The following is a 14,774-nucleotide window of genomic DNA, read 5'->3' on the forward strand; positions in this document are numbered from 1 at the left end:
GCAACACGTGTGTATCGTCCGTACGATCTGGGAGGAGAGTGTGAGGCACGGACGCGACGAACGTGGAAACGAAGGTAACATTTTTAACTTGGTGCTTCATTAGACTAGACTGCTTCTATCTAGGCCGATGTTGGGACAAGATTAGGAGGGATTTTAATAGCATTATTAGTATTCTAGGGTTTGTCTTGTGTTGTGTCTTGCAGACAATATGGATCCATTCACCAATGCCAACTTTATGGGGCTATTCATAGAACTGTACATGGAGATGCCCTGCCTGTGGCAGTTCCACAACAAGTTTTATACTGACAGATCAAAGAGGAACGCAGTACTGGAGAAACTGCTTGCTTTGTTGCAGATCATGGTCCCCACGGCAGACATGACCTATCTGAATCGCAAAATTGTGGCCATGAAGATGACATATCTCAGGGAGAGAAAGAAGCACCTGGAGTCCTTGAGAGCAGGAGATACAGATGCGGTTTATTACCCCAGGATGGTGCACTTTGACAGGCTGCATTTTCTGGTAGACCAAGGGGTACCCAGGCCACCACTCTCCAGGCTTCCTCCAAGGCATCCTTCACCCCCAGCTGAGGCTTCTGATGTACAACCTGGGCCTTCCAGGCAGCACCATGTGGTGGGGCCCAGCTTGAGACAGGTATTGCATTGTTTTACATATTTCTTGTGTTACATTTAATGATGTTAACTAGATGTTCTTATTGATCAGTAAGTTGAGATTTCTCAAAGTGGTTTACATCTCAAGAGACAGTAGTGACCAAAAATGTTTGGGACGGGAAAGAAAAATGCTGGTGTCAGAATGATAGTCTGTTCTATTTGTTAACATTCAATTAGCAAAAGCCAGGAGCACAAAATGGTGCGATTGATGATCAAAAAACTAAAACTATGTTCCCTTTTCATACACAGGATGACCTCAGTCGGGGGGAGGCTGTGGCAAGTGGCAGCCAGGAGGTCCACCAACTCCCTCCTTCTCCTGCCCCAGCTACAGGAGCCCAGCCACAGCCTGGAAGGATGCCTGGTGGGAAGTCCCAAAGGAAGACCAGAGAGTGATGGCCTGGGTTGAGTCTGGTGTGCCAGAAGATGCAGCCTCTTGAAGATCCACATCCTGGGGACAGAAATGGCATCCGAATTTCCTGCTCTCTAGGACTTCGGGACCAGACTTCTCTCCCTGAGATATCTACTCCTCAGGCCACCAATTTTTAAAATCTAATTTAGTCATGTCTGCCCTGGGGGCCAAAGGCTGCACCAAAGTTAAGAAGTTTCTCCAGTGCTGCGTTCCTATTTTTAGTTTCTAGTGAACAAAATAAATATTTTTTTTGTTTGATGAAATACTTGTGTAATGTGTTTTCCTTCAAAAAGTACAGTTTATCTGTGAGCAGGCAGGTACATTTCAAAAATACAAAGTGAACTAAATAACAAGGGGTAACACTAAACAACCTCCTGTAGATTCAAAAAGAAAATATAAAAAATACAATAATGTTGTTGTTGTAAGTTTACACACAAAAAAATAAAATAAAAATAAATAAGGAGAAATGAGCAAAGTGTCTTTAACCACTTGGGATCCGCGCTATTGCCAAATGACGGCATTAGCGCGGACCTACTTTTCCGGGACTACGTCTATTGACGTTGTCCCGTGCACGAGCGGCCTGCGCGCGCGGCGCGCTCTGTGATCGGTGAGTCCATGAGACTCGCCTGATCACCGATCCGTGCAAGGGGTCGATCCCGACCCCTTATCACGTGATCAGCTGTCAGCCAATGACAGCTGATCATGTGATAGAACGGAGCCGGTAATCGGCTATTATTCCTCCTCGCGCTGACAGCGCGAGGAGAAAAAAAAAAAAGCCGATCACCGGCGGACTGATGTCCCGATCACGGCCAGCAATACAAGCAACCACCTGCCCCCTGCCAGTGCCCACCTGCCCCCTGCAGTGCCATCCTGAATAAAAGTAAGTGCCCCCCAGCAGTGCCCATAGTGCCACCCACAGTGCCACCCAGCAGTGCCACCCACAGTGCCCACAATCTGCCTCAAAGGTGCTGCACCCCAGTGCCGCCCATCAGTGCCCAGCAGTGCCGCCCAGTGCCCAGCAGTGCCGCCCATCAGTGCCCAGCAGTGCCACCTATCAGAGCCACCTATCAGTGCCACCTATCAGTGCCCATCCGTGCCACCCATCCGTGCCATCTTATCTGTGCCCATCTTTGCCCATCAGTGCCGCCTTATCTGTGCCTATTAGTGCCACCTTAACTATGCCTATCAGTGCCCACCAGTGCAGCCTATCAGTGCCCACCAATGCAGCCCATCAGTGCCCACCAATGCAGCCCATCAGTGCCCACCAATGCAGCCCCTCAGTGCCCACCAATGCAGCCCCTCAGTGCCCACCAATGCAGCCCATCAGTGCCCACCAATGCAGCCCATCAGTGCCCACCAATGCAGCCCATCAGTGCCCACCAATGCAGCCCATCAGTGCCCACCAATGCAGCCCATCAGTGCCCACCAATGCAGCCCATCAGTGCCCACCAATGCAGCCCATCAGTGCCCACCAATGCAGCCCATCAGTGCCCACCAATGCAGCCCATCAGTGCCCACCAATGCAGCCTATCAGTGCCGCCTAATCAGCGCACTTCAATGAAGGAGAAAAATGACCCGTTTGCAAAATTTTATAACAAACTATTAAAACATGATTTTTTTTTTTGCATCTTTTTTGTTTGTTTAGCAAAAAATAAAACTCCGAGCTGTAACTAAATACCACCAAAAGAAAGCTCTATTTGTGGGAAAAAAATGATAAAAATTTCATTTGGGTACAGTGTTGTATGACCGCGCAATTGTCATTCAAAGTGCATCAGCGCTGAAAGCTGAAAATTGGTCTGGGACTGAGGGGGGTTTAAGTGCCCAGTAAGCAAGTGGTTAAAAGGAGATTTTTAGGGAATCCCCCCCCCCCCCCCAAAACATCCAAAAAATAAAAAAAACAAATAAAAAATTGTGTAGATGTGACACAAACTAAAATTGTATTGCTGAAATGGTTAAAAAAGAGTAATGAAATCCGTTCGGGAGAAGTGTGTGTGACTATGAGCATCAAAAGAAGTTCGTTCTTGCAGCATTGTAAAGAACAAGAGAATGCGCTTGATGAAAGAATTTTTAACGTTGCTGCGTGACAAATGTGCTATATCGCTTACGAGCAGTAGTTTTACCTGAACGAGCACTTCAGTGTCAGGATTGGAATGTGAGCATGCGTGGCACTTGGTCCAATCAAAATGCTCTACACATGATCGGATTAGGTCCGACCGGCCCAGTTGGTCGGGAAATATTTCCAACATGTTGAAAAATTGGGTCCAACGGAGATTCGGACGGAATCAGTCCGATGCATACCACACACAGTCGGATTATCCGACGACACGGTCCGATAGGACACATTCCGACGGATTCTCCGACCATGTGTACAAGGCTTAAGTGTGAAAACCCACTTTAAGTCCTGGTTCACACCGATGTGCATGAAGTGAAATAACATGAGTTTCTAGTGAGGCCATTTACCCTATAAGCAGTGTAAATCAGTCACAATTTTAAAAAGGGTCCTAGGAGTTTAATGTGGTGCAGTGTGATTAGCAGCGCCATAGTTGCAGATCGCTTATCTAAAGTAACATTATTCCAGTAATTTTTCTACAAGTCTTTGCTTTGTTCCTCATCTCCCATCCCTGGACAAGAGAGAAAGAAAAAAAGTATAAAAGAGGGGGGGAAAAAACATTGCAGCTGCAGAAATGCATTAGATTCACATCTGAACCACATCAACTCGCACTGGAGCTGCCCTTGGAAATCACACTGTAAAACAGATTCAACTAGCACTGCATCAGTGTGAACCTAGCCTAAGTATCATAAATGTTGGTTACTCCTTTAATTCTTGATGTCCAAGTGTTAAGGCTTATATTTTTACGTTGCGTCATTTAATATTGATAGTGATCTAATCAATGTACCTTTTCTCCTTTTGTAATAACCACTTGACCTCCAGAAGATTTACCCCCTTCATGACCAGGCCATTTTTTGCAATACGGCACTGTGTTACTTTGACAATTGCGTAGTTGTGCGATGCTGTACCCAAATAAATGTATGTCCTTTTCTTCTCACAAATAGAGCATTCTTTTGGTGTTAATTGATTACCTCTACGTTTTTTATTTTACGTTTTTTATTTTACTATAAAACCTATCCAATAAAAAAAAATTAAAAAATAAAAATAAATCAAATTTCTTCATAAAATTTAGGCCAATATGTATTCTGCTACATATTTTTGGAAAAAAATCCCAATAAGTGTATATTGATTGGTTTGCACAAAAGTCATAGTCTACAAACTACGTAAATTTAACTTTTTTACTAGTAATGGCGGCAATCAGCGACTTATAGGAGGGACTGCGATTAAGCGGTGGACATTCTGACACTGACATAATTCAGTGATCAGAGCTTAAAAAAAATAAATAAAAAAAATGCAGTCACTGTACTAATGACACTGACTGGAAAGGGTTTACATCAGGGGCAATCAAAGGGTTGACTGTGTGCCTAACCAGTGTTTAGGTGTACTCTGGTAGGTGCTTTTACAAGTAGAAGAGATGGAATTTATTCCCTGCTTTGCAAGGACACAAATTCCACCCTTTTCCTCCTGTCAGAGTGGCAATCTGCTTTGTTTTCATAGGTAAATCGCCATTGTGACTCTCTGCCTGACGTTCGTCGGATGCCAGTAGAATGCACACCCCCTACCTGGAAGAGTGGGATCATGTATATATACATGTGATCTGGTGCAGAGGTGCCTCCCTGAAGCAGTAAAACTGCTATTGGGTGGGCCTTAAGTGGTTAACATTACAAAGCGTAAACATGATAAAAATTTAGAAAGAAAAATAAATCAGGTACTTACTTTGTTCTAATTAAAAAAAATAAAAAATGTAATTATGCCTGTACCATTAGAAGAGCTGCATTAATTTAGGTCTTTCATATTTGACTAGAATAAAGCATTAATAAAAATAAACCATAAAAGACACATTAGGTCCTTGCAAATAATAAAATTTACCTTTGCATTTTAAACTTTCTCCACAATGGATCTCTGTACTCTTAGAAATGGCAGCAGGGGTGGTTCTTTCTTTATGAAGGTCAGTGGTCTGCTTTCTCACAAGGCTTGAAATGATCTGATGACTATGAGATCTGCTCCGTTTGTTCTCCAATTTTTCACTGCAGAGTTTCTTGTTCTTGTAAAAGACATGGTTAAACATCCTTAGCTATTCATGCCATGTTTGATGTGATTAAATGCCAAACTCATAAACGTATGCAGACAGTAGACAAGCAAAAATTTGCTTCAAACAATACACCATAAGAAAACAAAAAAAATTAATAAAAAAAATTGTTCATTAAAACTTGTAATGTCCATAAAACACAGCTGGCCCCACAGCAAACCACACAGTCTGACGACAACTGCAGTCTTACACTAGCCACATTACGCTCGTATAATTTAACAAATTGATCCGATTGGTAAGCATATACCTGAATCTTTCGTTCATACGTGGGCTCTTCCTGTTCCTCTGCTGTATTACTTGGGACCTCAGTGTGTAGAACGTCACATCCGGTCGCCGCCAAGCCACTCCCTGACTGGTTTCGTCACTCAGACTTTGTCAAAGGGGCGTGGTCCATGAACATAACGGGGCTAGTGTAAGACTGCAGTTGTCATCAGACTGTGCGGTTTGCTGTGGGGCCAGCTGTGTTTTACGGACATTACAAGTTTTAATGAACTATTGGCAGTGTTAAAGAGGAAGTAAGTATGCATCTTGCATACCTTCACAATGTTTCTGGAGCAACCATATATTGAAATGTAATTACTGCAAAGAAAATGTTGTTTCGATATACTATTAACCACTTCAGACCCGTAAGGTTTTACCCCCTTCCTGACAACAATTTGACACTGCACTGTTTTAACTGGTAATTGCTCAGTCATGCAATGCTGTACCCAAACAAAATTTGCGTCCTTTTTCCCCACAAATAGAGCTTTCTTTTGGTGGTATTTGATCACTTCTGCAGTTTTTATTTTTTGTGATATAAACGAAAAAAGACCGAAAATTGATAAAAAAATATTTTGTTTACTTTTTATTATTTAGGCCAATAAATCAGCCACATGTCTTGGGTAAAGAAAAAAAAGAAAAAAACAATAAGCGTATATTTCTATATTTGGTTTGTGCAAAAGTTATAGGTTATAGCGTCTACAAACTACATTTTCTGGAGTTTATGGAGCTTTTTAGTTTATGACTGCCAATCTCATTGATTTCAATCAAGTGATTGAAAAATAACAACAAAAAAAATTCACATAAAGTTATAACTGAAATTAAATGTTGCTCAATCATGTCATGGACATATGTGAAATTACACCTCAAAATACATTGTATGCATGTTGAGTATTTTGCAGATCTCACTTTTTTTCACAAAGTTTTGAAAATTGAAAAAAATAATTATTTTCTTTCTTAATTTTCAAAAACAAATGAGAGCTTCAAAATACTGACCATGCCTCTTAGCAAATACCTTGGGGTGTCTACTTTCCAAAATGGGGTCATTTGGGGGGTTTTGTGCTGAGTATTTTTTTTTTCAATTAACAGTTTTTATTAGCAGGTTCAATAAAAAAAGGTTAACAATACACAATCTTGCAGAGATCAACAATATCTGAAAATGCAGCACCCTACGTGTGCATGTAAACTGTGACTTTTAATTACTGTATCTTAACCTCCCTGGTGGTATGATTATTTCTGATTTTAGGTGCTGAAAGCGGTACAATTATTTTCCATGGAAATTTGGCGTTTTATATTGTAGGCCTGTAATTCTTAGGAATAAATCTCTTAAATCTGTTCAAACAAGAGTCTAGTAGACATCCTGGGTATGATAAAGTTTATAATATAATAAATAATGATAATAAAAATTATTCAATAATGTAATCAAATCCAAAAACACTGAAATTTGCTAATTTGCAGAATTGTCGCGGTCATTCGATTTAGTGTTTGATGACGGATCTCCCCAGAAATCGTTATCGCTCAATTCTGCAAGCGATTATAATTTATTATCGCTGTTTTCTAGTTGGTCTAAAATCATCTTTGTCCATAGCAACCAAAAAGTGTCCCTTTATGTCAATCACCAAATTCCAGGCAGAAAAAAACTGTATTTATAATATAAAACTACATGCAGGTCACTGGACAGACCACTAGGGACAAAGGGTGTGTATATTTTATACAGTACTGTAATCTGTAAGGGAACGGAGCTCGGCGGCACTCGGCACTGTGTGAATCGAGCGGAGGACAGCTCGCACACACAGCGGGAGGACATTGCTGGATCCAGGGGACAAGGTAAGTAACTTTGCCCTGTATCCTCCCTGTATTCAGCGATGCGATCCAGAGTCTGGCTCGGGGTTACCGCTCGTGGTACTGAAATTGCAGCCCGGGATTACCGCTAGGGAGGTTAAAGCATAGTCTTGAAGAGCAATATCTACAACTGCTGTCACATATAGCCTGACATGAGTAGTCTGCAAGGTGCACAAAGAATAAAAAACTAAAATAATAGTGGAAAGGAGAAGCGAGAAAAGAAAGAGGGGGGATAGAGAGGGGAGGGGGGGGGAAGAGGGGGAGGGAAGATTAAGGGTTTGAAGGGATGGTAGACTGCCATCTCAGCTCCCATGCCAGCTCTCCGCTTGTCCTCTCGAGGACAACTACGCTCCCATGTCGCATTGTGTTCGTCCAGTTTGTCTCTTATTCTGCCCGTAATTTTTTTTCGATCAATTTAACGTCTTTAATCCTGGTGTATAGGGCCTCTTGGGATGGGGGTATTTTTTTTCCAGTTTGGGGCTATTTGACAGCGGGCTGCTGTGAGTATGCGTCTAAGCAATTTGTTGCATGGTTTGGTAATTTTCAGTTGAAAAAGGCCAAATAGGAAAAATTTTGGTGTGAAGGGTATGGGTGTCTCAAAGAGGTAGGTCAGTAATTGTTGGATGGAATTCCAGTACGGGGCTATTAGGGGACACGTCCAATAGATGTGAAAGAGAGAGCCCCTGTCGCGTTGGCATTGCCAGCATCGGTCAGAGGTGGAGAGAGAAATTTTGTGCAGGACTTCTGGGATCCGATACCAAAAGCAGAGGATCTTATATGAGTTTTCTTTATAGAGAGTGCATATGGAGCTCTTAGCTACCTGCCTCCAGACTGCCTGCCATGCCTCCATTGGGAGTTCCTCCCCCAGCTCTCTATCCCACCTCGTCAAGTACGTGTGTTTGCCTTTCGTGCTCATTGGGAATGTGTTTAGGAGCTGATATATATCCGATATCAGGCCCCTACGGTTACGCCCCTCTAGTATAATCCGTTCAAACGGAGATGGTGGGGAGAATTGCAGGTTTGGGGCTATGGTCTGGGCAAAGTGTCTAATCTGTAAATAGCTAAAGAATATCTGTCGTAGCAGGTCATGTTTGGTCTGGAGCTCTGAGAATGTTAGCAGCCTACGGGTTCTAGAATGCACCAGGTGACCAAAATGGAATAAATTTCTGGAGGCCCAGGGCCAGGACATCTGGTGGGTGAGGCTGGATGGAATTTTGGGGTTATAAAAGGAAGGAGTTTATTACTGAACATTCTGAATGCAGTTCCCCGGAGCGGGACAACCTGTGCCAGAGCTGCCGGAGGCGAGACACCTCCACATTCATGTTCCAAAGAAGGCTATTTGGGTGTATTGGAGCTAACCATATTTTTTCTATCCATTTTTATAGGACCTCTGGGGAAACCATGAGAGCAATGCCCTTAGTTGGGACGCTTGGTAATATTATACTAGATATGGAAATGCCAATCCCCCGTCCGCACGAGATGCGGTCATGACAGAGCTTGGTATTCTGTGTTTTTTATAGTTCCAGACAGATCTCAACGTGTCGCTTTGGAGTTTGCGTAGGTGGGCGTAGGGGACTAGGATGGGCAGTGCCTGGAAAAGGTAGAGGAGCTTTGGAAGGATGACCATCTTAATAGACGTGACCCGACCCAGGAGGGAGATCTGGTGGGGCTTCCATTTATGGATAAGCTTTCTTATCGATTTGTACAGGGGTGGGAAGTCGGCTTGGTATAGAGTGCTGTAAGAGGGAGTGACAGAGACCCCTAGATATTAAAGAGAGATGCGTTCCCATCTGTAGGGGAAGGCGGACTGCAGGTGTTTGGCCTCCGCTTCCGAGGTGTTCAGAGGGAGGGCTGTGGATTTTGTTGCATTTGTCTTGTAGCCCGAGATCGCCCCATAGATGTCTAGCTCAGCGTGAAGGTTAGGCAAGGAAATACTAGGGTGGGTCAGTGTCATGATGATGTCGTTCCGCGAACAGGGATATCTTGAACTCCTCACCTCTAACCGAAATCAAAGTGCAAATAGCAGAGGGGTAAGGGGACAGCCCTGGCGGGTGCCATTAGTGATCCGGAAGGTGGGGGAGGTAGCGAACTGGGTCCTTACTTGGGAGGTGGGGTTAGTATAAAGATTGTTTACTGCCTGGAGGAAGGGTCACCTGAAACCCATGTGATGAAGCGTGGCCATCATAAAGGGCCAGCCTAGGCGTTCAAACGCCTTTTCTGAGTCTAGGCTTAAGATTACCGATTCCGCCCTTTCTCTATTGGCCACTTCAGTTAAATCTATGACTTTCCTGGTATTGTCGCCTGCCTAGCGTAGGGGGACAAAACCTACTTGGTCCTTATGTATCAAAGTGTGGGGGAGTACGTTCAGTCTGTTTGAGAACATTTTGGTGAATATTTTCAAGTCAGAGTCAAGCAGAGCTATAGGTCTATAACTGGCGCATATTGCCGGATCTTTGTCTGGCTTTGGGATTAGGGACAAAAAAAGATCTTTGCATGTTGCTAGGGACCGGGGTTTGGTGGAGAAAAGCATTATATAGTTTAGTCATGTGGGTTAAGTAAGGGAAGGAAAGTCTTGTAATATTCGTACGGCAACCCGTCCGGTCCAGGGGGACTTATGAGCGGTAAGGTCCTTCACAGTTGCCGCCAGTTCCTCCGCGATAACGGGGGCATTGAGTCCTAGTAGATTGTCATCTCGCAGTCGGGGTAATCCTGCGTGCTCCAGATAATGGGTGATGCGGTCGGCTAGGTCGGGCGAAGGGGGGTTATGTGGTATCTCGGCTTTATTGTAGAGGTCCGTGTAGTAGTCAGAAAAGGGGTCTACGATTTCCTGAGGGTGGGTTAAGAGGTCTCCCTTTTTATCCTTAATTTGATATGGTGTAGACGTGTCGGCTCGCTCTAATTTTCTAGAAGAAAGTTGTTCAGCCTCCAATTACACGGTCGGCGGAGAGGGGTGCCTAGGTTTAAGGACAATGCGATGGGGGCATGGTCCGACCATGATATGGGGAGAATTTGCGCAGATTCGGTGATGCGTATTGTGTTGTTGTTTACAATAAGATAATCTATACGGGAATGGGTATGATGGGGGGGCGGAGTAGAAGGTATATTGACGGTTAGTCGGGTGGAGAGCCCTCCAGGCATCAAAGAGACCAGATCTCCTAGTGAGCTGACGGAAAAGCTTAGAGTCTCTGAGGGCTTGTGTTTGCGGTGTCTGTGGGCTCGCGCCAGGCGATCGTGGGCAGTGGAATGGGAGAGATTAAAGTCGCCTCCTATTACAAGGAAGTCATGAGGTGTTCGGGATAGACGAGTTAGGACTTTAGCTAGAAAGATGTTGGTGTGTGTTTGGGGCGTACAGAGCACACAGGGTTATGGCCAGTGTCTGCTAGGTGCCCTGGAGGATGATAAAGTGTGTAAAATATAAAGTGCAGCGCTAAATGTGCATGGACAAAAATTTGACAAATTATCATATACAAAAAGAAAAGAAAAAGATGGAACAAAAAAAAATAGTCCAGATAACAAATCCGTTGTGCATGGAATGAAGTCCCAGGGCTCAGACCATGATGCTCCCGTGGTGGGATAGCACGGTTTGCCCTGGCGGGTCTCCTCCCTGGATTTGTGATGGGGCTTGTGCCATCTGTGCGTATGAAGGGGTGTTGCTGTGCCCCCCCCCAGGATGTGCTGTGCTGGAAAGTCCTCCGTTTCATCCGAGGGTGTGGGGGAGGGATAGACTGTGCCCAGGGGTCCCAGGTCTGAATTTGTCCTCAGCAGCTTGGGGTAGGCCACAGTACACTGCGTGTACTGTGATGGAGGCTGTACTGTGGCCTTACTTGCCAGATGGGTGGCTGAGGAGCTGGAGGGGGGCCGCGCTGGTGACTCAGCCCCTGAAGCGCCTCGGCTGGTCCAGAAGATCCTCGTGTGGGATCACTGCTGTGTGGCGGGGATCTGTCCTTCTGCAGCAGTAGCGGTGTGGAGGACTGTTGCGATGGGGCTATGATGACCCCCGGGCTGATGACGATCGGGTGGTCCTTGAGCCGCCCATAGATGTGGGTTTTATCCCCCCGTTTTTAGCCGCGGTAGCTCTGGGCTGGGAAGGAGCTCTTAGGCTGAGCGTCCGTCCAGGTCGGCTTCCGGCCATGCCCCCCTGTCCCGGTATTTTATGCACAACATTAGGAGCTTATGCCACACATTACCCACTCTTAACCACTGGAAGACAAAGCCCTTTCTGACACTTTTTGTTTACATGAAAAAATACCTTTTTGCTAGAAAATTACTTTGAACATTATATATTTTTTTAAAAGCAAAGGACCTATAGATTAAAATGGTGGGTGTTGCAATTTCTTTTTCACACAGTATTTGCGCAGGGATTTTTCAAACGCAATTTTTTTGGAAAATAAACTTTTTTGAATTTTAATGCACTAAAACACACTATATTGCCCAAATGTTTGTTAAAAATATAAAAGATGAGCTTATGCTGAGTACATAGATACCAAACACGATGTGCTTTAAAAATTGGATTTTTGTATTCGCCATAAAATCCCTTTCTCTGAAGTTCATTGACAGACACAGCTCCTTTAATTCTTGACCTTAGGGTTATCACGCCACCTTCAGGAGAGGACTAGGCAGAACATGTAACACATGTAAAAACAGCAAGACTGCACAGCAGTGCCTCCGATTATAACCCCTCACCCTGCTTCCTGCAGCTCAGTTTGTCAAAAAACAGTACAAACAAATAGGAGGGGTGGGTGCTCCGTCCGTCAATGAACTTCAGAGAAAAGGATTTTACAGTGAGTACAAAAATCCAATTTTCTCGTTTGTTCATTGGCGGACACAGCTCCTTTAATTCTTGACCTTAGGGACGTTCCCAAGCAGTGTCAAAAAACAAGGAGTGGAAACAGCAAAACATAACTTCACCCACAACAAAAGGGAACACCTCAACAGAGGAGTTGCCATCAAAACCTGCAGCCAACTTATGCATCAAAAGATGCGTTCACAACAAAACTAACTTAAAGCATAAATTGCAACCTTAAACAGCCGCCTGCAAAACCTTGCAGCAAAAGCAAGCATCCAAAGATGCTCTTACGTGAACTTTGTAGAATTTAGTGAAAGTGTGAACGGACGACCAAGTCGCCGCCTTATACACCTGGGGGACAGACGATTGATGTCTGAAAGCCCAGGAGGTTACAACTGCTCTGGTGGAATGAGCCGTCACAGGAAAAGGGGGCATCCGCCCCTTTAAGGCATAGGCCTGAACCACAATCTGTCTAATCCACCTAGAAAAGGTGGCCGACGAGACCGCCAGACCTTTTTTCGGACCAGCCACTGAAAACAAAGAGTCTGACTTCCGGAAGGGAGCCATAGACAGATAAACCCATAGAGCCCGGACCACGTCTAGGGAACGTAAGGCAACTTCTTTTGGGTGTGTCAACTTAGGACAAAGGGATGGTAACACCTGTCCCTTGATTGCGCTTGAGGCAAGTTTCTGATCCACTCCGTGCTGCAAAAACAGCAGGATCCTGGAAACAATGTGCACGGATGCCACCCCATCTCCACACACGTACGATGGTAAATCTTCCAAGACGATGACTTCCGTGCCCTCAGCATCGTGGAAATTACAGAGTCTGACTGACCTTGGTCCCTTAGCACCTGGTTTTCAACAGCCATGCCATTAAAACCAGCGGCGGTAAAGCAGGATGAAGTATCGGACCCTGCGATAGAAGGTCCTCCCACATCGGCAGTCGCCAGGAACATCCACCAGCCACCAGTCGTACTAGGCCGGTGTACCAAGGATGTCGAGGCCAATCTGGGGCAATAAGAATCACCAGAATCCCCTCGGCCTCCAATCAAGCAGACGTGGTAGAAGTTTAGGGGGGGGGGGAAATAAACCAGCCAATAATGCCCCCATGGAGCCACCAACGCATCTGCCCGGGGGTCTCTTGTCTTGGACACAAACCTCTGCACCTTCCGATTAAGCCGAGAGGCCAGGAGGTCCACATCTAGTGTGCCCCACCTTAGGCAAAGGAGCTGGAGTACATCTGGATGCAACCACCATTTCCCTGGATCCAGCCTCTGATAACTTGGATAGTCCGCCTGCCAGCTTTCTACGCAAAGAATGTATATGGCCGACAGGGCCACCACGTGTCGCTCTGCCTGCTGGAGGATGTGAGCGACCTCCCGTGCTGAAGCTGAGCTCCTTGTTCCTCGATGGTTGAAGTACGCCACCTCCATGGCGCTGTCCGACTGGATCCTGATCAGACGCCCTTGTAGCCTCCTTGACCATGTAAAGAGGTACAACCCGATCGCCCGAAGCTCAAGCACATTGATCAGCAGTTGGGATTCTTCCTGTGACCAAAGGCACTGGGCTGCCTGTACTACCAGAACACCACCCAACTGGTCAGGCTGGCGTCCGTTGTGATCATCATCCAATGGAGAGGAAGGAACGATCTCCCGGACCGAAGGTTTGGAGACCTCAACCACCAGAGAAGGGAATCTCAGACTAGCTGGCTCATCCGAATTTGACAATCCAGGGATAACGGAGATTTGTCCCATTTTGACAAAATCTCCTTTTGCAGGACTCGAGTGTGAAATTGAGCATATGGTACTGCTTCAAACTCACATGCAGAAGCATAGCGACGACCACCTGCGGTTCACCAACAACTTCATGGCAGCTTGAAGAGTCTGCAGCTTGTCTGAAGGGAGAAAAACGCTCGCTTCTGAGGAGTCCAACCGTAAGCCCAGGTACTTCAGGTGTCAAGTCGGCACTAACACCGACTTCTTTATGTTCAGCACCCAACCAAACTCCCGGAGAGTCTGCATGGTGATCGCAAATCTTTCTTTAATTCTGAGGAGGAAGCTGCTCTCAGGAGGAGGTTGTCTAGGTAACCCACAATTACAGCGCCAGAATTGGAGCTAACAGTTTGGTAAAGATGCGGGGTGCTGACGCCAGGCCAAAAGGGAGAGCCTCCCCCTTTCCCCAAAAGGTAGTGCTCCTCCCCGACTGCAAATCGCATAAACCTCTGATGTCTGAGGCATACGGGTACATGTAAGTACGCGTCCTTGATATCCAAGGACACCAGGAAGTCCCCCCGATGGAGTGCAGCGACCACTGAGCAAACTGATTCCATCCTGAACCTTTGCACTTTCACAAAGCTGTTGAGGGCCTTCAAGTCAAGGATTGGACGTACCCCTTCTTGTTTGGGGACTACAAACAGATTGGAGTAGAATCCCTGAAATCTTTCCAGCGTCAGTACAGGTACCATCACCCCGCACAGCAGCAGGTTCTGTTCTGCCCCGAACAGGGCTTGCCGACGAGCCGGAAGTAGAGGTAGGTTGGAAGGAAAGATCTGTTTGGTGGATAAGAAAGAAACTATCTTTTATCCCGATGAAAGCAGTTTGCAGTCCCA

The 14,774-nt window shown here is 45.5% G+C and overlaps 1 protein-coding gene across 1 annotated transcript in view; it reads right to left on the reverse strand.

Annotated features, from left to right (window-relative positions):
* Positions 1-14,774, reverse strand: part of YJU2 (YJU2 splicing factor homolog) — a 224,051-nt gene that overhangs the window by 88,155 nt on the left and 121,122 nt on the right. Inside the window, exon 7 of the mRNA XM_077475779.1 lies at positions 5,058-5,232. Within this exon, the coding sequence (XP_077331905.1) occupies positions 5,058-5,232 (175 nt within the window). The remainder of the gene's footprint in view (positions 1-5,057; positions 5,233-14,774) is intronic.

Source organism: Lithobates pipiens, unplaced genomic scaffold, assembly GCF_037356315.1.
Source record: "Lithobates pipiens isolate NorthernLeopardFrog02 unplaced genomic scaffold, aLitPip1_a1.2 Scaffold_13, whole genome shotgun sequence".
NCBI lineage: Eukaryota > Metazoa > Chordata > Amphibia > Anura > Ranidae > Lithobates > Lithobates pipiens.